Genomic DNA, 26,481 nt, shown 5'->3' with positions numbered 1-26,481 from the left:
ACCACAAATCTCACTAAAACAACAGTAAACGTGATTTTTTAAAAAAGACAAGTCCAAAAGAATGAAGAAAAGAAGACAGCAATCCGAATTTTGGGGAGGTGGGAAGGAAGTGGAAGAGGAGCACTTGAGTTAGGAGGCCTGAGAAAATTGGGTATTAAGCTGACAGTGGGAAAGTGGAGAAGCAACCCAACTTTACACCGCAGAGCTCCCCAGAGGCTCCAGAACTGGTGACCCAATCCTTGGTCACGAGGGCAAAAGCCAGGAAGTATGGCTGTTAAGTCTGCCTGAGGAGCAGGTAGGCTCCCAGATGCCCTCCTCCCCTTTTCGCGGTCAGGCGATGCCCCTCCTTCCTCCCACAGGAACCTTGCGGCTGATTCTCTGGGAAGAGTCAAAGGGCCTCTGGATTTGCAAATCTCTGGCACAGTTGAGAGTAGGCATTAAGTTCTAGTTTATAAATTAAATATTGAGAGCCCCCAACCCTTAGTCTCTCACCGGAACGCTAGCAACCAAGTACCTTTCAGGATGGAAGAATCTTGTCTGAAGACTCTGACATGAGAGAAAATATCTAAACATACAGACACTGATCATTTTCCCAGGAAACAGTTGTAATGGTTTGAACTGTGTCTCCCTCAGAAAGATATGTTGAAGTCTCTTATGGACTGACCCGTGATTCCCCCAAATTGTTATGTTGAAGCCATAACCCCCAAGGTGACTGTATTTGGAAACAGGGCCTTTATGGAGGTAACTAAGATTAAATGAGGTCATAAGGGGGCCCTAATTTGATAGAACTGGTGTCCTTATAAGAAAGAACTCACCAGGGCTTTCTTAACACAGGCATCCAGAAAAGGCCACGTGAGGACACAGAGAGAAGATGGCTGTCTACAAGCTAGGAAGAGCCTGTACCCAAAATCAACCCTGATGGCACCCTAATCTTGGACTTTCAGCCTCCACAACTGTGAGAAAATAAATTTGTGTTGTTTAAGCTACTCACTGTGTGGTATTTTGTTATGGCAGCCTGAGCTGACTAATACAAAGTTCTTACCCCCAGTACCTCAAAATGTGACATCATTTGGAAATAGGGCCACTGCAGATGTAATTGGTTAAGATGAAGTCATGCTGGGGTATAGTGGGCCCTGAATCTAATATGCTTGGCTCCTTGTAAGAAGGAGAGAAGAGACTGATACACAGATACAAGAGGAAAACGCCATGTGACAACAGAGACAGAGACCAAAGTGCTGCACCTGGAAGGTAAGGAATGCCAAGGACTTCTGGCAACCACCAGAAGCTGCAAACAGGCAGAAAAGGATTCTCCTCAGGGTGCCTGGGGGGCTCAGTCGGTTAAACATCCAACTCTTGGTTTCGGCCCAGGTCATGATCTCGCAGTTTGTGAGTTCAAGACCTGTGTTGGGCTCTGTGCTGACAGAGAGCCTGCATGGGATTCTCTCTCTGCCTCTCTCTCTATCCCTTCCCCCTCCCAAAATAAATTATTTAAATAAACTTAAAAGAAAAGAAAGGAAAAGAAAAGAAAGAAGAAAAGGATTTCCTCAACAGGTTTCAGAAGGAATTGGCCCTGTCCACATCTTGATTACGCACTTCTAACCTCTAGAACTGTGAGACAATATATTTCTGTTTTTTTAAGCCACTTGGTTTGTGGTACAACCGGGAACACTGGGAACAAATACAGCTGCCTTGTCAGATCACCCTACAGTAAAGATGACATTCAGCAAGCCTCTTCATGGGCGCAGGCCTTGTAACCAGCTTTTGATTATCATGCTCAAATGTGAGTGGAGGACCAAATATTATCCAACATTTGAGAAAATCATGCATGAGAGACAGAGGTTCAAACAAACAAAAACCAGAAGTCAAAGGAGAGACTATGCAGAAAGAACGTATCTAAAAAAACCCCCATTTTTCATATACAGAGACAAAAAGGAAGCTATTTTAAACAACATAAGGATAGAACACTATAGGAAAAGGAACATTCAGAAAATAAGAGCTCTTAGAAGTTAAACACACAGAGACAGAAATTAAAGATTAACTAAAGGGTTAGAAGATGACATTGAGAAACTCATCATAAAATAGAACAAAAAGAAAAAGTGACAGGAAAAAGAAAAAAGATCAGATAATTAGATAATTGGTCCAAGTAGCTTTACAACTGAATAAATGGAATCCCAGACAGAACAAACAGTGAAAACAAAGCAGAGAAAATCGATAAAGAAATAAATTTTAACCAAATTTCCCAGAGCTGAAGGACAAAGGATTTCCCAAGTTAAAAGGGGAGGATTTAGCAAAATCTACCACAATCGCTTCACACCAAGGCACATAATCATGAAATTTTAAACCTAAATTTTCCACACATGGAAAAGATCCCACAAGCCGGTGAGAATCAGAATGGCTTCAGACTCTCCACAGCAACACTACAGGCTAAAAGGCAATAGAGAAATGTCTTCAAAATTCTGAAGGAAAATTATTTCCAATCTGGCATCTCAAAAAAACTGTCTTTCACACAGTCTTCTCCGGAAGGATGTACTTCATCAAAATGAGGAAGTAAACTTAAAAAGGAGGAAAACAGGAGATTAAGAAATCTGAGGATCTAAAACAAGAGCTAGTCTGGAATATCCATTGGATGATAACACAGAGAAGAAATCCACACAACTGCGGCAGAGTTCAGGTGTAAATGTGCAATAGTAGAGAATCCCACATAAGTGAAAAACCAACCAACCAAACAACAAACCAGAAAACAAGACAATGAATAACAAGCAGGGACAACAAACCACTGTGCAGGAAAAAAAATGGTAATGATAGGATACCACAGAGACCAAATGCAAATAGTGTTTCTATCATGAAAAATCCTGTACAACAGGTTCTATTCTATGTCAGGTACTGATTTAAATGCTTTATGTTCATTAACTCATGTAATTCTCACCACCACCTGAGGAGGTAAGTACTATAACAGTTCTCATGTTACAGATGAGGAAACTGAGGCACAGTAAAGTCAGATAACTTGTACAATGACATAGCCAGTAACAGATAGGACTGGGATGTTAACCCTGGCAGCCTGGTTCTAGGTGCTGTGTTCTTTATTTGTTTAGTCTATTACTTCTTTCTTTTTAACTTAGCCTACATAATGCAAATACTGAATACTGATCCAATACAAATTACACTGTAATGACCCTGGGAGGCTATAATGGACAGGGAAATATGCATGTGTATAGTTATATGTGATAACTACTATTAATCATCCTTAATAATAGCAAGAAGTCAACTGATAATGCCCATCTGAAAAATTAAGAAATGGTAATATAAGCATGTCATTTAGATATGGAAATAAATACTAAAGGATTCAGCTAGAAGAGCTGAAAGTAGTTGCCTCTAGAGAGAAATGGGGATGGGGAAGGTGGGGAAATTGTTCTTTTCATAATAAGCCTTAGAAACTATTTGATTTTTAAAATTTAAATAATTACAGCTTTGATAAAAACAAAAAGTAAATTAAAAGTAGATCAAAGTGGAAAATAAACAAACATGTGGTCTAACAAGACTAATTTTCAAAAATTCCATCTCAATCAGTGGGTTAACCTTTACACTTCCCAAATTAAAACCCTTGAATCAAATGAGTATTTTTAATCCAAAATATGAAAAGATGGCTGGGGAACACTTCTTGACAATAAAAAAAAAAGTACTTTATTGCATTTTTTCCCTTCTATATCCACTCTAAAACTAGCAAATAACTTCAGATTTTACCAATTGACAAGAACTATAAAGCTAGTATGTGGTATATTTGTTCATTTTCATATCACCCAAGTATTTAGGAAAAATTAGGTCACTTTCAAAACCAAGTCAATAGGGTTTTAGAGGGCTAGCTCCTTTTTTTTTTTTAATGGGTTAATTTATTTATCTTGAGAGAGAAAATGGATGTGTGAGTGGGGGAGGAACAGAGAGAGAGAGAATCCCAAGTAGGCTCTGCAGAGCCTGATGTGGGGCTCAAACCCTGAACCATGAGATCATGACCTGTGTTGAAGTCAGACTCTTAGCTGACTGAGCCATCCAGGCATCCGTAGAGGGCTATTTCTAAGCCTTTAAAAGAGTAATCTCCCAGAATTTTCCCTGTTCTTTGTTCTTGCTCACAGTAAATCTCTGTGATCAGACCAAATGTCTGATTTTGATTTTTAAGTGCTGTTAGCCAATCTTTTCATTGCCACGTTCTCCAACATTCTTAGAATAAGAACACGGTTTCCTAGAAAAGCTACAGCAATTACACACGACTTGGAAATAAACACTCTATTTTCAAGTCACGAGATGGTATAAGCCTAAAAAAATTTGCAAAACCATACTAATTCTTCAGTAAGTTTACATTTCAATTACTGCAAGGCTGAAAGACTTTAAGTAGGCCATATCAGCCACACTATACAGGAAATTACATCCTAGGAAAGCTCTGTTTTAAAAATAGGCAAAGGAAGAAAGGAAGGTTGCCAAAATACACAGCACTTTCCATTTGTTTTGATTTGAGCACAGCATCTGTTTTATCAGGTGCAATCTACTGTTTGTAGGCTTAAGGGGAATGGTAGTAGTTAGGGTGGAAAGAAGTAAATTAATCTAAAATGTTTGCTTTCTGAAAACAATTTTGAAGTAGATATCAGTGGAATTTAGGTAACAACCAAATACCACAAAGACACTGAGCTTTGGGTTAAGTCAGACTGGACTGTGTACTCCTTAACCCAGCAGAATCAAAGCTGAGAACCTAGACCAATCCCCTTTAGAAATGTACATGTTCTTCAACTCTTCTTCCTTTTCTTATTCATTCATTCACTCATTCATTTAAAAAATATTGAGTACCTATTATATATACCATGTACTGTTCTAGGTAGGGAAATGTATCAGTTAACAAAACAACCAAACTCTGTGGAGCTGTTTCTGGTGGGGAGGACAAATACACATACAAATAATATAATATCAGATAATATAAAGGGCCATTAAAAATATAATAGGGAAATATGAAGGTTAACTTTACTAAGAAATTACCATATGCAAAACAAAATCAATTAGGATGGGATCACTATGTAGGAAAACTTTCTGAGAACAGAGTTCTTTTTTTTTTTTTTCAACGTTTTATTTTTTTATTTTTGGGACAGAGAGAGACAGAGCATGAACGGGGGAGGGGCAGAGAGAGAGGGAGACACAGAATCGGAAACAGGCTCCAGGCTCTGAGCCATCAGCCCAGAGCCTGACGCGGGGCTCGAACTCCTGGACCGCGAGATCGTGACCTGGCTGAAGTCGGACGCTTAACCGACTGCGCCACCCAGGCGCCCCCTGAGAACAGAGTTCTAATACAACTGTTATAATCAAAGTTTAAAGTAAGGCTAGGTGAGACTCAGCAAGATAATAATATTCAAACATTTTGTCAAAAGTAAATTTAGGTTTGGGCACCTGGGTGGCTCAGTGGGTTAAGTTTCCAACTCATGATTTTGGCTCAGGTCATGATCTCGAGGTTTGTGAGACTGAGCTCTGCGATGGGCCCAGCACGGAGCGTGGAGCCTGCTTGGGATTCTCCCCCTCCATCTGTCTTGTCCCCACTTGTGCAGGCACGTGCACGCACCCCCTCAAATTAACAAACTGAAAACAAAACAAAACAAAACAAAAAACCCCAAAAACAACTAAATTTAGGTTGGAAATAGTTACCTGCCAACCCTTTCAAAACCTAATTTCATCTTTAGCCGTTCTGATCATAGTTGATTTTGATATGTAAGAGTCCTGCCCTAAGTACTGGTTAAACAGCCTCTTGCCCTTCTTTGAAAATATCCTTATTTTTGTGGCTCCTGGAGGTCTACTTTGGAAGCACATCCCACTGGCTGGTTGTGAAAACTGTTTTACAAGCTAGAATCCTCACCTACTTTTGGTAGAAGAGACAGAATGAAATATTTGTAACAACGTATCCAATCTGGTACGCTTCCTGCCTTAATGTTCCATGTTACCCTGGGTAAGTCAATTTATTTCTCCGAGACTGTAACATTGAAACATTCTCCTTGACTTACTTACTTACTTACTTACTTACTTACTTACTTACTTACTTACTTTATTTATTTATTTATTTATTTATTTATTTATTTATTTATTTATTTATTTATTTATTTATGACCAGTGAGATATTATGATATGCAGAAAAATGTCTCCCTACCCCAAAGATGTCCATGTCCTACCTAATTCCTAAAACCTGTGAGTATGTTACATGGTAAAGGAGTAATCAGATTGCAGATGGAATTCAGGTTGCTAATCAGCTGACCCTAAGATGCGGAGAGGATTGTGGGTTACTCAGGTGGTCCCAAGGTAACCATAAGCATTCCTGTAAGTGGAATTGGGAGGCAGAAGAGAGAACTAGAGGGATGGAAATGTGAGAAGTTTCAGCTCAACGTTTCTGGCTTTGAAGCTGAGGAATAGAACCATTAGCTAAGGATGCAGGCAGCCTGTAGAAGCTAGAAAAGGTAAGGTAAAAGATTTTCCCTTAGAGACTCCAGAAAGAGTACAGCCCTGTAAATCCATTTCAGATTTCTGTTCCCTAGGATGGTAAGAGAATAAATACATTCGGGTTGGTTTAAGCCAGTAAGTATTTGGCATTTTGTTATAGTAGCTATTGCAAACAATAATATATAAAAGTATTTTTGAAATTGGTAGGAAATCATATAAATGCAAATGTTTTAATATGATATCTCAGCTTGGTCTCTCTAGCAGCCTTGATGGCAGACAACTTGGTCACCACGTCTTCTGAGTTGTAGCACATTTCCTTGTCAAAAGCAAATGCCCTGGCTTCTGTTTCAATGCCTTACCATTTTTGCTTTTAGCTTTTTCATTTGTGGAGAGTTGATTACCATGTAATTATCAAACCAATTGCCTTTCTACTTCCCTAGTTTTTCCATCAGTTTGAATGAGAATGTTACTGGATTCTCGTCCAAAGGTTATCTTTAACTTATGAAGTAGAATTAAAATTTCAGGGTTAGAACCATTCTTATTCATCCCAAATTTATAGACTAATACAGGAATAAAAATCTGAGTGTTTATTAAGGATTCAAACACAGAAACCCATGTTTTTAAGTCTCTAAAAGATAATACTAACAAAGTTAAAGTGACACATAGTAAGAAATGGATTGGGGTGCCTGGGTGGCTCAGTTGGATAAGTGTCTGACTTTAGCTCAGGTCATGATATCATGGTTCATGGGTTTGAGCCCCGTGTTGGGCTCTGTGCTGACAGCTCAGGGCCTGGATCCTGCTTCCGATTCTGTGTATCCCTCCCTCTCTCTCTCTCTCTCTGCCCCTCTCCTGCTCGTACTCTCTCTCTCTCTCTCTCCCAAAAAATAAACAAACATTAAAAAAAAATTAAAAAAGTAAATGAATTAATATTTTATAATGGTTCTTAGGCTAATCCCTAAACACCATCTTTTCTGTTCTTTAAGCATTAGTTTATAAATGACAGGCCTATTATAATTTATTATAACTTACATACTTTATTTATAACTTTGTATATTTATTTATAATTTATTATACCTTCATATTTCTTACTGTTACCCTCTTTTTATTTTAGGGCATGGTATCTGTGTGCCCATTGATATGTTTGTATCACTAGAGCTTCTCATATAAACTTCATTTTCAATTTGTACTTATTTCTTTTCCCAACAAAATCACCCAGATTTGGAGGGAAGACAGGAGTATACTGTAAGCACAGAAATATACACAAAGACACACAGAGGCACACGAGTTCTTATCCTGGGTTTATAATACTTTATAGGTGAAAAAATGGGCACAAAGTTGAGAAAATTCACCCTGTATTTAAACTGTAGAGCTAATCAGATTTAGAAAAAAAGATCTCCTTTAATAACACTATGACAAACATTCCATATGAGGAGGAATGTATTGGCTGGTAGAGTTGACCCTTGAACAACACAGGTTTGAACTGTGTAGGTCCATTTACCCATAAATTTGTTTTACAGGCCTATTAACGTATTTTCTCTTCCCTGTGATTTTTCTTAACCTCTTTTCTCTACCTTACTTTTCTCTTTTCAATGTTTATTTTTGCAAGAGAGGTGGGGGAGGGTCAGAGAGAGAGGGAGACACAGAATCTGAAGCAGGCTCTAGGCTCCCAGCTGTCAGCACAGAGCCAGATGCAGGGCTTGAATGCAGGGACCACGAGGTCGTGACCTGAGATGAAGTCGGACGCTTATCTGACTGAGCCACCCAGGTGCCCCTCTAGTTTACTTTTAATATAGTACATAATACACATACATGTGTTTATCTTATGGGTAAGGCTTCTGATCAACAGTAGGCAATTAATAGTTAAGTTTTTGGGGAGTTAAAAATTATACTGCTGTCCGCCAGAGCCTGCTTGGATCCTCTGTCACCCTATCTCTCTGCCCCTCCCCTGTTCACACACTCTCTCTTTCTCTCAAAAAATAAACATTAAAAAAAAAATTATACTCAGATTTTCCACTGCAGGGGAGGGGGAGGTTGGTGGCTCTAACCCCTGTGCTGTTCAAGGGTCAACTATAGAGTCTGATTTAAGAAGAAAAAAGACTGCTATTGTCAGCAGTGATAAGACATCTGTATACTTAAATGAATTAAAAAGTGACAAACCAGTTATGAAAAAAGGAAAAGGTTTGGAGTAAGAAAGAACTATGTTCTCAGTGTACCTATAAATTCACAAGGCTAAAAACCAGACAGCCCCCTAACTTCTTGAACTGAGACAAAATGAGTAAGAGATCCAATTACTCACTGGATCATACACTTATTTAAATACCAACTGACAGTGAACTTTTTTTGAAACTCCACTTTGGAATTGTATTCAAAATTATTTTTAAAAGACTAACTTCATTAAACTCATATTCGTGTAACATTTGTAACCAAAAACAGTATCCCAGCTATTTCTAAAATAATGATTTTCTGGTCTTGTATATCACAGATACATTAAGTTAGAATCAATCACTCATAAAACTATACTTACATATTCCTTCACGTTTTTTGTTTTCACAGCTTTGTATGAATAATATGCAGGATAAAGCATTCCAAACACCAACCTAAAAGTAAAAAGAATGAGAGACTAATCACATACAACAATGCTTCTGACAGCTCATGAAAATTTCACCTAATAGTAAAGCAGAAACTACATAGGAAATACGCAATAATATAAATTTGTGTAAATGCATATTTGTGCAGACTAAATCTGCTCAGAAAGCAAAGTAAAAATACTTTTGTAACAAAAAGAGGATTTCAATATTCTAGGTATAGTATCACGGGAAAATCACCTATAAAAAAAACTTTTTCTTTGTATACCTGAAACTAATAACACTGTTAATTATATTTGAATTTTATTTTTTAATTTTTACTTATTAAAAAAATTTTTTTTAATGTTTATTCATTTTTTGATAGAGACAGACAGAGTGTGAGTGGGGGAGGGGCAGAGAGAGAGGGAGACACAGAATCCGAAGCAGGCTCCAGGCTCTGAGCTGTCAGAACAGAGCCCGACGTGGGACTCGAACTCACGGACTGTGAGATCATGACCTGAGCTGAAGTCAGACGCCTAACCGATTGAGCCATCCAGGGGCCCCTATATTTGAATTTTAAAATAAAACCTTTTTCATCACAAAAAATATGATTCCTCGAACATTTGGAAAAGGTAGAAAATCACCAAAAATAAAAATTGTCCCAACTCTCCCAGAGATAACTGCAGGAAACATTTTACTGTATGCAAATCCTACTTTTTATCCACATGTAACATTCCCAAAATCTAAATATAACATGTATGTACACTCACAACCTGTAATACAAAAGTGTCCTTTACTCCATGATTTTGAGAAACACTGGCTTCTAATTATCAATAGTTGATATATTACAACATGCATTAAAATAGCTCTCTGTAAACATTTATAAAATATCTAAATCATTAACAGGACTTAATGCCATCTGTGAAGACTATTTCGCCAAATCCCAGACCCAACAGATATGTACAATCACACATAAAATGAAAGAATAGACATAGAGGTAGCATAACAGTATATATACGGTTTACAGTTGGCATTTTCATGTGACACATCATGGGATTTTTTTGCCCCCAAATATTCTATAGTGTATTCTTTTTTTTTTTTTTTAATTTTTAATTACATTTATTTATTTTTGAGAGACAGAGTGAGACAGAGCACGAGCGAGGGAGGAGCCAAGAGAGAGGGAGACACAGAATCCGAAGCAGGCTCCAGGCTCTAAGCAAGGGTTCAGCACAGAGCTTGATGTGAGGCTCAAGTTCATGAACCATGAGATCATGACCTGACCCGAAGTCAGACACTTAACCGACTGAACCACCCAGGCGCCCCTACAGTGTGTATTCTTAATATGTTCATTACATTCCACATTGATATGCCCTTACTTTATTTAAATAATCCAATGTTAATAGGCTTTTAGTCAATCTCAGGGGTGTGCTATTGCACGTGACGTAAAAACATTTCACTTCCTGGCTGGGATGTTGCTGCTTCAAATAGTACATACGTTTTTACCTATCACCAAAATGTCCTCCAGAGAAGCAGTTGCACTTTACATTCCTATACACTGCCGATCATGGGTATTATTATTATTATTATTATTGTTTTTAAAGTGTGCCAGATGTTTTAATATACATTCCTGAATAGCACTACACATGATTTTCTTTTCAAGTGTTTACTGGCTTTTTGATGCACAGGGTGTATGATATCTTGTTGTCTACTTTTTGGGTCTATTTAAAAAGAATCTTTTGGAATAGTTTTAATTTTACAGAAAGGTTGGGAATATACTATAGTTACCATAAGCTCTACATCATGTTTCCCCTAGACCTTGCACTAGCATGGTACATTTGCCACGATTAACAAACCAATATTGATATATTATTGACTAAAGTCCATCCTCTATTCAGATTTCCTTAGTTTTTACCTACTATCCTTTTTCTGTCCCAAGATCCCATTCAGGATAGCACCTTATGTTTACCTGTCATGTCTCCTTAGCTCCTCTTGGTTGTAAAAGGAAAACAATTTCTCAGATTTTTCTTTGGAAATGACCTTGACAGTTTCGAGGAGTATTACTCAAGAGTACTGGAGGAAGTCCCTTTACTGTAATTTGTCTGATGTTTTTCTCATGATTAAATCAAGGTATGGGTTTTGGGAGGAAGACCACAAGAGGTAAAGTACCATTTCCTCCTATCATATCAAGGACACACTATCGACATGAATTATCACTATTGATGTTAACCTTGACCACCTGGCTGAGGTAGTGTTTGTCAGACTTTAAACTGTAAGGTTACTCCCCACCTCACCCCTGTCCATTCTTTGGAAGAAAGCCACTATGCACAGGGCACATTTGAGCAGGGAATTGTGTTCTACCTTCTTGACAGTGGAATATCTATATGAATTATTTGGAATCTTTCTGCAAAGGAGATTAGTCTATTCTCCATTTATTTATTCAATGATCTGTTTATATCAACATGGACTCCTATATTTTTATTTTACACTTTGGATTCTAATCCAATAGTACTTCATTTTGTTGTTCAAGGCTTTGAACACTAACATCTTTCAGTTCGCTCCTGTGTCCCTCTGACAGACCTATAATTGTGAGGTTTTTTTTGAGCAGTTTGCTACTTTCTGGCACTACATGATGCCTTGGGCTCATAATGTGTATTTCCTGACTCATTCTTACAATCAGTCATTTCTCCAAGGGGCCTTGGTTCTTCTCACTGGAGGATGGTATTTAAGACCAAGTTCTGGGGACGACATATGCTCACTGTTCCTGGAGTGTTGTAGCTTCTTTGTCTTTTTTGCATATTAACCAATATTTGTCTAAGTTGTTATCTTTTGATTCTAAAGTTTGCTAAGATATGTGTTAAATTAGGTTTGTTGGGCTGTCATTTAAAAAGATGCCACAGGCTAGATGGGTTAAGCAAAGATATTTATTTTCTCATAGTTTTGGAGGCTACAACAAGGCCAAGATCAAGGTGTCAGCAGGTTTGGTTTCTTTTGAGGTCCTTCTCCTTGGATTGTAATGGTCACTTTCTCACTGTGTCCTCACATGGTCATCCCTTGGACTGTGCAAACTTGGGTTATAAGAACACCAGTCATATTGGATTAAAACACTCTAAAGACTTCATTTTAACTTAATCACCTTAACTTTTTATCTCCAAATAGTTACATTCTGAGGTACTGGGGGTTAGGACTTTGACAAATGCATTTGGAAAGGGGACACAAGTCAGCCCTTAACATATATATTTATGACCTTAATGTATATATTTATGAGCTTTTATATTAAATAAGCTTTTCTTACACTGAGAATGAGTATTTACATTTCCATAATTTTAGTTCATTTATAGTTTATTTTTTTGCGGGGGGAGGGATAGTAAATCTCTGGTGACTTCATTACCCCTCAGAAAATGAACCCTGGGTTTGGGGCTGATGTCGCCAGTTTAGAGGAATAGCAAGTCTTCTGCTGGGGATTTTATCTTCACCAACTGGAAGCCACATCAGTAACAGTCTCTGTCTCACCTAACAACACTACTAGCAGGAGTCAATTCATAGGCTCTGGATATGGGATTTTTAGCTGTGCCACAGAACCTAGGGCTTTATGATTTAACACAGGGCACCCCCCCAAAAAAAAAAGGCACAGAGGCTATCTAACCTAGTTACTTCTGAGAAAGGGACCAACATGAAGAACTGAAGAACAAGAACACAATTTCCAGGTCTGTTGGGTGTTCATCCCCACTACTGACACGAGGTACAATCCCACAGATAGTCATCATATTTCTAGCATACGTATTCAAGTTATTTTAGTTCACCTTGTATTTCCCTTTAGAATTTGGATACAATCACCTCCTGCCATAGTCCCATGTCATCTTGTACCCCTGGATTTAAATTCAACATGAGACTCATTTCTGTCACCATTTGGATCTTGGACTCCTCCTTCCCCTGCTATAATATCCATCCAATCTCTAACCCAGTCCTGTTGGTTTTTCCTTGGTGAAAGTCCAAGTGTGCATCTTCCTGTTTTATTTTCAAACCCATGGCCAATGATACATCTAGGCTCGTGCCATCTCATCTGACTTCCTGAAAAATTTCCCAACACATCCCTCTGGCTCCAATGTCAATTCAATCTTCCTAATACACCTACTGCACTGTCTTGCTTAAAGACTTCAATAGTTGGCCTCCATACCTCCTTGTTGACCAGCCCCTATGGCGGCTCATCAAAACATAATTTGAAAATCTCTTCCTTATAAAACCCATCTGTTCCAATATGGTTTTCTCAATATGCCTTTTTTTTTTTTTACCTTACTCAATCCTTTTTTCTTCAAGAGCTACCTACCCCTTCATAGACTTCTAAATTGTTTTTTTTTAAGCGTGTGACTTTCTTTTTTTTTTAATTAAAAAATAAAATTTTAATGTTTGTTTTTGAGAGAGAGATAGAGACAGAGCACCAGCAGGGGAGGGACAGAGAGAGAGGGAGACACAGAATCCGAAGCAGGCTCCAGACTCTGAGCTGTCAGCACAGAGCCCGACGCGGGGCTCGAACTTAGGAACTGTGAGATCATGACCTGAGTGGAAGTCGGACTCTTAACCAACTGAGCCACCCAGGCGCCCCTAAATTGTTTTAAATTTTAGAATGTGTCAGGATTAATCACTTTGCCTTTAGCATATTCTAGATTGTATTTTTTAAGGTAAGTGATTTCCAAAACAGGTATTTTCTCATATATAGTAAGGATTTGGTGCTAGTTTATACAATGCATATAGGTGCTTTACCTTTATTTTTTAACCTCTGTATTGAATAGAATCAGTCAAATGAATAAACACAATATCCCCCAACATCTCACTCTTGTAAGAGTAGAAAACAATAATGTATTTCAATTGGAACACAGGAAAGGCTAAATGTCTTAGTAAACAGTGGGACGATTTTTTAAGGACCACCACTATTATAATTTATTACTGCTCTAATGTGAATATTACTGAGTAATTTATTACTAACATCTGTAATATTTTCTAGGTTTTTTTTTTTCTGGTTTATTTTCTTTAATATTGGGTCCTACTCTGGATGTTTGCGACATGGGAGGTCGGGCATAAAGCCAGAGTATGAGCACAGTGTATAAAATCAAATAGTTTATTTTAAAAGGCCACCTACAAAATAAACTCATGGTTTATAAAGAAAGTGTTTGCTACAAATAAAATTCACTCATAAATTTGAATACTGTTTCAGTTCTGGAGGCAGGAAGAAATAGTTACTCATTTCCTCTTAATCTTATTTCTGCCTAAAGAGGGAAAATTTTGCCAAAATACTCATGATACCCTTTCCTCCCACTAAGGTAAAGTTTTATATATGAACACTGGCTATATTGAAAATTCTGTACCTTTTTTTAAAAAGGAAATTTTATGAGAATGTAGTAATAGGGGTGGCCCTTATATCGTATTTCATATATAGAAAATACCTGAAATAGCTATTTTCTGGACATATATTCAGACATAAATCCATCATTCACCAAAACTGTCCTAGAGAAGAACAGTGTATTCAAAGACCAGTCTCTGAAGCAACAAGGAGGAGTGCTCTTAGTACTAGAATAATATCCTTAATTTTTTTTTAATGTTTATTTATTTTTGAGACAGAGACAGAGCATGAATGGGGGAGGGTCAGAGAGAGAAGACACAGAATCTGAAGCAGGCTCCAGGCTCTGAGCTCTCAGCACAGAGCCCGACGCGGGACTCGAACTCACGGACCTTAAGATCATGACCTGAGCCGAAGTCGGACGCTTAACCGACTGAGCCACCCAGGCGCCCCTAGAATAATATCCTTAATGCATAAAAGTTATCTGGATTTCATCAAATATTGATTAAAGCTTTTCCTTATTAAGATTCTAAACACAGTTTACTGTAGAATTTTTAGAAGATGTAAAATAGTAAAAAAAATGACAAAAATCACTAAGTAATCCCATTACTGAATGAACCATCTTTTCTGTTAAATGCCATTCCAAATATTTATATGTATTTGTTATAATTTTTATCAAATGGTCTCAAGTTTGACCTATCATTCTCTTAAATGCTTTAAAAAACCTTCAAGTACCAATAAAATTTTAATAACAAAACTGGCCAAGGGATTAATTTACATCTAAACAAGTCACAAAATACTAATTCCAAGGATTTAAACTTTATTGTCATTCTTTTAAGAAATGATTATGAAAAATGAAAACTACAGTATAGAAACAGAATAGTATTAATATAACTTCCCTATACCTATCATCTACTTTTAAGAATTACTAACATTGGGGTACCTGGGTGGCTCAGTAGGTTAAGTGTCCAACATTGGCTCAGGTCATGATCTCACAGTTCGTGGGTTCAAGCCCCACATCAGGCTCTCTGCTGTCAGCACAGAGCCCACTTTGGATTTTCTGTCCCCTTCTCTTTCTCTCTCTCTCTCCCCTTCCCTGGCTTGCACTCTCTCTCAAAAATAAATAAACATTAAAAAAATAATTAAAAAAATCTTTAACATTAATCCTTAGCATTTTGGTATTTTCCAGTTTTTTCTATGATCTCTTTAAAGAACATTATTTTAAAATATAATTAACATATTTAAAGACAATGTTTTAGAAACAATATTTTATAACCTAATTAAAACATAATTTAAACATAATTAACTGACATCTTAGGGCAGGATAAATATATACTCTTTCAGTAAACATGATATTAGAAGCCATTTTGTTTTGTCTTTACATATCCTTAAAGAATGTCATTTAAAAAGTGCATGGTATGTATGGGGCACCTGCGTGGTTCAGTCAGTTAAGAGTCCGACTCTTCATTTTTGGCTTAGGCCAGCGTGCAGAGCCTGCTTGGGGTTTTCTCTCCCTCCCTCCCTCCCTCCCTCCCTCCCTCCCTCCCTCTCTCTCTCTCTTTCTCTGCCCCTCCCCTGCCAACATGTGCTCTCTCAAAATAAATACATAAACATAAAAAAACTACATGGTACGGGCGCCTGGGTGGGTCAGTTGGTTGAGCGTCCTACTTCAGGTCAGGTCGTGATCTCACGGTTCATGGGTTCCAGCCGGGAGTCAGGCTCTGTGCTGATGGCTCAGAGCCTGGAGCCTGCTTCAGATTCTGTGTCTCCCTCTCTCTCTGCCCCTACCCTGCTCACGCTCTGTCTCTGTCTCTCAAAAATAAATAAAGGTAAAAAAAAAAAAATAAAAAAAAAGACATGGTATAATATTAACTCATATGGATGAAAATCATTTAAATCCTTTCCTATGTTTACTACTATTTTAATTAACGCTATGGTGAACCATCTTTCTACGACTACTAATAATTAATAATTATTGACATTTTATACTATGCAGGATAGTAAGCAGTTTCCATATATTGCTGCACTTAATTCTCACAATAATACCCAGAGACCGGTACTATTTTCATACCTATTCTACAGATGTGAAGACTGAGGCTGATACACTGTATTATTGTTTTTGTATGATTGTTCTAATCCATATCTTAGAAAAACACAGTTCATCTGCTGAAAAAAATGCCTACTGACTATCTATGTGACTTTTTTTCTAAGCCTGTTAAAAATAGTCCTTGAATGAGTAATTTCCCCATAAGAATATAAATTGATGCTACTCTTCTAAAGAATAGTTTGGTAATATATAACAAAACCTTTGAAATCTCAAACCCTTTGGCCTAGTTATTTCACGTTAGGATGTCATTAGGAAATAAACACTAATTTTTAAATGTGGGTTTTGGAGAGTGCATGAGAGAGCCAGTAAACTTACAAGGTGTATGACATTAGTTTAACTTCTGTATCATTACTAAAAAAAAAAAAAAAAAAAAAAAAAAATCCCAAAATATTATAGCTAATGATATTAACATTTCTGAACTATTTTAATTTCCCCTGAGATTGTCTTTAGATAATAAATTTCCTCTCTAATAACATAAAAGAATTTGTTGTAGTTCATTAAAAGTAAGTGCAACAAGTAGCTCATTGCCAATAATAGGAACTACATGATACTAATGCGTAACAAGATAATGCTCCCACAGGAATTACTTGACAAATTCTCCTTATTTCACTGCTTTTAGAATCATACTCCCAAACAAACAAACAGTAATGATGATGTTCTATTAGATGAAAGAACTGAAAACAACTCAGACTGGAGATGAACTAAAATGGGATACCAAATATTAAATAGACAAAATAAACTACAGACTCAAAAACCAGAATGATGATAGATGCACCAGGCTGTTAGCATGAGTTAGTCACAATTAACACAGATACCATATATACTCTCAAAAAGCGACACAGAATATAACACTCCAGGCCCTTATCGAAGATTGTAAACTGCATTTGTCTGCAATCCACTTTACACTACAGAGACCAGTGAAATTTACATAAGATAGCCTGCATAAGGATGGCAAACACACAGAAGTTTCTCTGCTGTTCTCCATTCCTGTAACCCAGACAGACTGTACTCCTTTCTGCTGACCCTGGTCTCAGAGTCCTCTTCAACACAGCACCATAAACTCACACCTACAAAGGACAGGAGCTGAGTAGACTTATTTGCCATGTTTTGTCAGCCTTGTTCTAAATCTTTATTCCTCTAGGAGGTGTCATTCCAAATTTGAATCAAGCTTGACCATCAGGTTACTGTTAAACCTCTCCTTTAAGGGAAAAGTCATTTCAACTGAGATGCTTTTTAATATTACATTCTTGGGGCGCCTAGGTAGCTCAGTTGGGTAAGCATGTGACTTGGCTCAGGTCATGGTCTTGTAGTCTGTGAGTTCAAGCCCCACATCGGGCTCTGGGCTGACAGCTCAGAGCTTGGAGCTGGCTTTAGATTGTGTCTCCCTCTGTCTCTCCCCCTCCCCGGCTCGCACTCTGTTTCTCTCTCAAAAATAAACATTAAAAAAAATTAAGAACGTATGTTTATGGTTTAAAAAATTTTTTTCTCGAGGTATAGGAAACAGCCATATGAAACCCATGGCTATAAATACTAGAGGAATGTGTTAAGGGCATTGTCTATGAGTACCCCTCTACATGAAATTTCATGTATGTGATTTACTTTGGAATTCAGTAAATGCAAAGCTTGGCATTCTAGGAGAACATGATGGTAAAAATATTATTCCCTCCCTCCCCCCAATCCCTGATTGCTAGGAAGCTCAGAAACAAAAAAAATCCGTTGTTCAACTCAATTATCAAGTATGGCGAGCCTTAACATTGGCATATTTGTATTTACAAATTCTGATTTTCGACTTTGCAATTTTTTTCTAGCAGTGAAACTCTTATTTTTCTTTGCATTTTAACATCTACATTTGGCAAAAAAGTTCTCAAATCATTCTGAAGAACATAAGAGCATGTAAATTAATAGGATATAATAATCACTGCGATGAAGCACAAAATCAGCTCTAAGGTGCCAGAGAACCAAGAAAAACATTTTTAGTTTAGGAAGCTAGTGGCTGAGAACCATTAGTAGTTCCTCAACTTAGACATACATCAGAATCACCCAGAGAGCTGCTGCTTTAATATTGTGTTTGTTGTTGCTCATAAATTTAACACCAGTAACTAATTTAAAGGACATAAGAATGAAAAAGCAAAGTAAAAGTCTTTTCCTGTTTTGAAACCACATAGTTCCCCAAAGATAGGCATGCAAATAGTTTCCTGTGTATCCTATGGTAAAGTAACTTAAATACGTAAGACATATTAAAAACCGACAGTAAATATTCAAACTCCGCATTTTCCAATCATCTTAGTACATTTTACTATGTGGTCTTGAAGTTATTTACATCTATTCGTCTGTATGGTGGAAATGCTCATTGCACCGTGTGTCTCTCCTCCCAGCTCCACATTCAGTGACCTCACATTGGTGGCTTGAAAAGGCTATTATTGTAGGGAGAATTCACATCAGGGAAATTAGCAAACGATATGAATCAGACCTTTTTCTCTCAGTTGGTAAGCATTACCAGCACACCACTGGATATGTGTTTTAGCCAAGGGAAACTACAGTATCTTTCCATCAGAAAAACCATGAAACACTGTATGTAGAGGGAATTCACCGAATTTACTGAAGTAAATAAAAGGCAGGCTATTATGGCAACCAAGTTTATAAAGGGTTTCATGCAAGACAGAGAAAAAGAAAAAAAAGCTTTCTGCCCTTTACCATAATTCACTTCAATTCTGTTTGACTATTAGATCTCTAATATTAACAAAGACTCTTGTGAATTTCCAAAATAGAATCTTAACTGATAAGGTATCCTAGAAACAGTATTTTTTTAAAAAAATTATTTTGAGGGAGAGAGAAAGTGCATGCACATGTGCACACGAGCAGGGGAGGGACAGAAGGAGAGGCAGAGAGAATCCTAAGCAGTCTCCTAGGCTGTCAGTGCAGAGCTGGATGCGGGGCTCAATCTCATGACCGTGAGGTCATGACCTGAGCCAAATGACCTATGCCAGACACTTAAATGACTGAGCCATCCAGGCATCCCTCATTATGCTGCTGTTTAAAGCAGCCATCAAAGTTTGTGCATGATCACTGCCAGAATAATACACAACTGTGTCTTACACAGATTTTGAGAAAGATTTATTACTAAGAATCTTGGCTAGTAGAGAATTCCCATTCAGTAAAACACAGTTAAGTGGCCATCAGGTAACTACAGCCTTGAAGAGAATTATGAAAATTACATAAAGAAAAAGTCAAACCCATGAGAAGAAAACCTCAGATCCTGAATTCTGTAACCAATGATACAGGTTTAAAACTGCCAAGGAGAGATAAAGACAGTAAAAATTCCTCTGAAAGACCTTATACATGTTTTAATTATAGTCATCAAGCACTAGGAAGCTTGGAATTTTCATGTTGTCAGAGCTAAACTTCTAATTTTACCCCAGAGCTTCTCATTTCTACTTTAAAAGGAAAGCTAAAGATAAACCAGGGGACAGAAATCAGTCCACAAGCAAATCAGACTCGTACTTCATCTCCCCTAGCCACTCCCATCCCTTCCCACCACTAGGGCCTATTATGTGGTAGACCCAAACCAAAGAAAACTGTTTAAAAAGAATGCTGAACTCAGTACACTATAGAACCAAGGGCTGAAGACCCTTGAAGCACTCAAGTAACCTTGCATCCGGTGGGCAGAGTTCCACAGAATATGGGGACTGTCATCTTGTAACTAAGTGAGCCAATCTCCAGCATTCCCCAGTTTACCAAGTGTAATTTTTCTGAGTGTCACTACAAGTAAACTCCAAGGTGGGGTAAGTATTATTCTATTTTTACAGATGATAAATGTAAGGCTTGGAGACATTAAGGAACTTCTGAATTAAGTACCCAGCAAGTGTCAAAGCCAAAACATAAGAAACACAAAACTTCTAATTTTAAGAGTTGTGCTCTTCCCTCCATAGCAAAATAAAACAAAAAACCCACCAAAAATCAAAACAACTTCCTACTTCATGTAATCTATAACCCATAGCAAGCAGATCCCCAATATTAGTTGAAGTCAGTATTCAGAAGTTACCTAAGAAATTGTGACCCATCAATATACTACTCTCATATATAGAAAGATTTCAGAGACACATTTCTTGGTTGTGTACAAAGTCTCCATGGAGGAACACCTGCATCTTTAGTTTAAATTTATAGGTTCTCCAATTTTTATCAAACTGGTTAGGTGACTATACTAGATGGGGTTAAGAATTACTCCTATGAGCTGACCAACCCCACTCTTATGTTAGCTGTTAATTCAAGAGGAACGGTTTTCTTTATTTAGCCTTTCAGCACAGGGTATGTTGAAACCCAAACTTAGCATTAGCTCCATCGACACTAATAACAAGAGTTCAGTTGTAATCTAAGGTTTTAAAAAAGCTTGCATTGAAGGAAAATCCCAAACCACTTTTGAAAATGTTGGGAAAATTTCCTTTTTAAAAATACATGCCTCAGGGGCGCCTGGGTGGCGCAGTCGGTTAAGCGTCCGACTTCAGCCAGGTCACGATCTCGCGGTCCGTGAGTTCGAGCCCCGCGTCGGGCTCTGTCGGAGCCTGGAGCCTGTTTCCGATTCTGTGTCTCCCTCTCTCTCTGCCCCTCCCCCGTTCATGCTCTGTCTCTCTCTGTCCCAAAAATAAATAAAAAAAAAAAAAAAAAAAAACGTTGAAAAATACATGCCTCAAAATGACTACAGAAATCCGTAAATGTGGATTCTCTCTTGTTCTGTGCAGTTCATTCAGCACTACCTGACCATGAAGTGAACTTCCATGAACTGCACTCAGATCTAAAATTGCTGCCCACTGGTGCCTGGGTGGCTCAGTCGGTTAAGTGTCCGACTCTTGATTTTGGCTCAAGTCGTGATCTCATGGTCTTTATAGATCAAGCTCTGTGTTAGTCTCCACACTGGGTGTGGAGCCCGCTTACGATTCTCTCTCTCCTTCTCCCTCTCTCCCTCCCCTGTTCACGTCTTCTCTCTCAAAAAAATAAAATAAAACTAAATTAAAAAATAAAATTGTGGCCAAGTCCTCCCTTTGGACACTGTGTAGCTTGGACTGCACAGCAGTCAACGATGGTCACCTCACAGATGCACATGACAACTCTTCTAGGTTCCACCCCCCCTAAGGTGAATTTAATATTCTGCTTTAAAATAATCTTTTAATTCCTCTCCATTACACAAAAACAGGTATCACTGATGGCATCCTATGCGCCAGGTACTGTCTTCTAGCACTAAAGATACATCTGTGAACTCCCCATTGCTTTTTATTTTTTTTTTTATTTTTATTTTTTAAATTTTTTTTTCCTCAACGTTTTTATTTATTTTGGGACAGAGAGAGACAGAGCATGAACGGGGGAGGGGCAGAGAGAGAGGGAGACACAGAATTGGAAACAGGCTCCAGGCTCTGAGCCATCAGCCCAGAGCCCGACGCGGGGCTCGAACTCACGGACCACGAGATCGTGACCTGGCTGAAGTCAGAGCTTAACCGACTGCGCCACCCAGGCGCCCCAGCCCCATTGCTTTTTAATTAAAACTAAGTTTTCAGTGATTTGGAAATCAAAACATTCTAGTATGTTTGTTTGTTTGTTTTGTTTTAAGTAGGTTCAACATAGGACTAGAACTGACGACCCTGAGATCAAGACCTAAGCTGGGATCAAATGTCGGACATTTAACCAACTAAGCCACCCAGGTGCCCAAAACATTCTATTTTTATATTTCTTAAACCACTTCATTTCATTCATCTAAATCTTTCCAGTACTTCCAGTATCTCCAACTCAGTGATTTTTTTTTTCCCTCATGCCTTTCCCTAGAGCTAGAATACCTCCTTTTTCATAAGCATCCTACATGTTACTATTTCTCATTAATGAGGTTGCATGGTTTGGTCTCCCTATTTTGTGTAGCGAATGAGTAACAGGAATTTTTATGTTCTGGTCATTTTTGTAATTTAAACATGAAAGAATTAAATAGTCTATATTCTCTTGAGATAGTCAACTGATTAGAGGATGTCTAAATACTTTCTTTGTATAAGAAAATTAGAGAGGGAACTTTATACTATCTTGGACAACTCACCAGCAGAAAAAGCAAGCAAACATGTGCTGCAAGAACTACACCACCACCTAATTTAATTCTGATGTCAGTAAGACAGCACAAAACCAGCATGCTGGCTGGTTGGTACTACCAAGCCCTCTGCCTCTTATGAAACATCATTCATTGTTTCATGAGAAGCAGTTTTAGATGACCCTACTCCTGTTTTTGAGAAATAGTATAGTCTCTACCAATTGTGACCTTGCTTGTTGCTCCTTAAAAAAAACCAAAAAAACATATGTGTGTGTGTATACACATGTGCGTGCACACACACACACACAAATGATTAAACAAAGGGCAATTGATCTATCAATTCTAAAGAAAGCGGCGTTAAAATTCCTCTTCATCAGAGGACTGCTGTATGTTAAAGAGACTAAAGAGAAATGACAATTAAGTGCAGTGTGTAATCTTTGATTGGATTCTGGATTAAGAACAACAGTGCAGGGACACCTGGGTGGCTCGGTCATTTAAGAGTCTGACTCTGGATCCCAGTTCTGGTCTTGATCTCAGGGTCAGAGTTCAAGCCCTGCGTTTTTGTTTTTGTTTTTCAAACAAACAAACAAACAAACAAGCAAACAACTGTGCAGCTATATAAGGCATTATCAGGACAATGTCGGCAGTTTGAATATGAACTGTACTTTTGGTATTAATATCTCATCAATATTACATTTTTGGGAGGATATTAGTCTTGAGGCTATATAAGAATGCCCTTGTTTAGAGACATAATAATCAGGGCTAAACGTCACAGTGTCTTCAACTTTCTAAAAATTTTTAATTTTATTCCTTTTTCTAATTTTTTTTTTAATTTTTTTTCAACGTTTTTATTTATTTTTGGGACAGAGAGAGACAGAGCATGAACGGAGGAGGGGCAGAGAGAGAGGGAGACACAGAATCGGAAACAGGCTCCAGGCTCTGAGCCATCAGCCCAGAGCCTGACGCGGGGCTCGAACTCACGGACCGCGAGATCGTGACCTGGCTGAAGTCGGACGCTTAACCGACTGCGCCACCCAGGCGCCCCTAAAAATTTTTAATTTTAATAGAGATTTAGATTTACAGAAAAATTGTGATAATAGTACAGACAGTTCCCATATATCACAATGCAGTTTCCCCATTAAAATCTTACCTTAGAATGGAACATTTGCACAACAGTGAGCCATTAACAATGCATTAGTATTAATTAAAGTTCACACTTTATTCAGATTTACTCAGTTTCTACATATATCTATTCTAGGATTCCATCTGGGATCCCACCCATTTACCACATTACATTTGATGATGGTCTCCCTGGGCTCCTTAGAAAGTTTCTCAAGCTTTTCTTATTTTTGATGCCTTGAGAGTTTTGAGGAGTACTGGTCAAATATTTTTTAGAATGACCCTCAATTGGGATTCTTCCTTTGTTTTTTGTCAGGATTGGATTGGGGATAAGGGTTTCTGGGGGGTTTATCACAAACATGATACGCCACCTTCATTACATATCAAGAGTATTTACAATCAGCATGACTTAATCATTTATGATGTTAACCTTGATCACTTGATTGCAGCAGTATTTTTCAGGACAGTTATAACCATCCCCCACCCCCAACCTCCTCCAAAATCCTGCCCCACTTCCCACACCATACGTTTGGGAAGAAAGTCATTATGTAAATCCTGTGCTCGTTGAGTGGCAAGTTATGTTCCACCACCTTGAGAGCAGAGCATCTATATACACTCTTTGGAATTCCCCTGTGTGGGAGATTTTTCTATTTTCCTCCATTCATTTACTCAATCATTATTTATATCACTATGACTCACAGATATTTATTGTACATTTTGGGTTCTATTACACTACTGCTTTATTGTGTTGCTCAAATTGTTCTAGATTTGGTCATTGGGATCTCTTTCAGTTGGCTCCTATGTCCCTTTAACATACCATCATTGTTCTTATTTTTATCTTTTTTCAGCACTTTGCTACTTTCTGGCACTGCAAGATAGTCCAGGCTTATCTTGTCAATACTTTTTGCCGCATTCCTAGAATCAGCTATTTTGCCAAGGAGCCCTGGTTCCTTCTATTGGAAAATGTATCTGAAACCAAGATCTGAGTGGTGGGTGTGCTCGCTACTACTAAAGTATTCCTGATTCTAGGCCCTCCTTTGTTTACTTTATATCTTAACCAATATTTTTCTAGTATGTTGTCTTTTGATTTTGTTTATGAATTTTGCTAATATGAACATGGGTATTTGTGAACCCTGGTAATAAGTTTGCGTTGGTGTTAGATTAGCTTTTCTTCTATTTTTAGTTCGCTCATAGTTTAATTTCTTGTGGTGGGGGGAATGGGCGGTAAATCCCTGGTGACTTCATTATTCCTCACAAAAATGAATCCTGGGTTTGGGGCTGATGTCACCAGCTCAGAGGAATTCCAAATCTTCTGCTGGGGATTTTATCTTCACCAACTGGAAGCCACATCAGTAACAGTCTCTGTCTCACCTAACAACACTACTAGCAGGAGACAATTCACAGACTCTGGACATGGGATTTTTAGCTGTGCCACAGAACCTAGGGCTTTACGATTTAACACAGGGCACCCCCCCAAAAGGCACAGATGCTATCCAGCCTAGTGACTTCTGAGAAAGCGACTAACCTTAAGAACTGAAGCTTAACAAGAACACAATTTCCAGGTCTGTTGGGTGTTCATCCCCACTGCTGACACGAGGTACAGTCCCACAGTCATCATACTTCGAGTTTACATATTTAAGTTAATTTCAGTCCACTTTGTATTTCCCTCTAGACTATGGATGAAATCAATGTATTATCCTCGTGTGCCCATATAATCCAGTACCACTGAATTTAAATTCCACATGAAATTCTTCAGGGAAAAAAAAAACCTTTTAAAATACTTATTTTACTCCATAAATTATAATGATAGTGATATTCTTTTGTAAAGTTGAAGACCTTACAAAACATTTTATATTAAGCTGCTATGAAAAAGTCCTTCTATATTGCTAGTCTGGAGTGGTTCAGCTCACTTGGCCTGTCCAGGTTTGGTATCAAGATAGTATTTTTTTTTTTTTAATGTTTAATTCCCCCCCCTTTCTTTTTTTTAAATTGAGGAGTAATTTACCTATACCATAATAGTTTCAGATGTACAACATAACAATTTGATACCTGTATATATTGCAAAATGATCACAGTAAGTCTAATACCACTCAGAGTTATAAAAATTTTTTCGTATGATGAAAATTTTTAAGACCTACTCTCAGTAACTTTCAAACATGCAATACAGTATTATTAAGTATAGTCAGCACGCTGTACATTATATCCTCATGTCTTACTTATAACTGGAAGACTATACCCTTCAACCCCCTTTACCCACTTCTACAATGGATTTTTGACTCCTCTTTCCCCTCCATCCAACCTGTAACCCAGTCCTGTTGGTTTTTCCTTGGTGAGAGTCCAAGGTACATCTTCCTTTTCTATGTGCAAACTGGGAGTGGTCAGCGATACCCTTAGGCTCATGCATCTCTGACTTATTGGATAATTTCCCAAAACGCCTCTGGCTCCACTGTCGGATCAGTCTTCCTAATATACCTGCTGTACTTCCTTGCTTGAAGACTTCAATAGCTGGCCTCCTTATCCCCTTGCCCACCAGCCTCTGAAGGGACTCATCAGAACATACTTTGAAAACCACTGCCTTATATAAATCACATGTTCCCACATGGTTTCCTAAATACACCTACCTCTTGTATTTCTACTTCAACCTGGGAGAGTGTGTGCATGCCTCCCTCCGTCATCTTGTTTCTCCACAAGGTCCTCCCGTCGCTTACGTGTCACCATCCATTCCAACAGTGAGAAACAGTTAATTCCAGTATGCATGTGTAATGGTTTCAAAATTGTTAACTCATACTTTGATTGGATACAACTTTATCAACTAGAGGACAGTGCCATTTATAGTTCCTTT

The 26,481-nt window shown here is 38.0% G+C and overlaps 1 protein-coding gene across 1 annotated transcript in view; it reads right to left on the bottom strand.

Moving 5' to 3' along the window:
* The window catches only part of REEP3 (receptor accessory protein 3), a 102,416-nt gene that overhangs the window by 47,263 nt on the left and 28,672 nt on the right, over positions 1-26,481 (bottom strand). Inside the window, exon 2 of the mRNA XM_023240488.2 lies at positions 8,984-9,056. Within this exon, the coding sequence (XP_023096256.2) occupies positions 8,984-9,056 (73 nt within the window). The remainder of the gene's footprint in view (positions 1-8,983; positions 9,057-26,481) is intronic.

The sequence above is a fragment of the Felis catus genome, chromosome D2 (assembly GCF_018350175.1).
Source record: "Felis catus isolate Fca126 chromosome D2, F.catus_Fca126_mat1.0, whole genome shotgun sequence".
NCBI classification, from domain to species: domain Eukaryota; kingdom Metazoa; phylum Chordata; class Mammalia; order Carnivora; family Felidae; genus Felis; species Felis catus.
The sequence above is the reverse complement of the archived record's forward strand: the minus strand, read 5'-3'. Positions and strand labels throughout refer to the sequence as shown.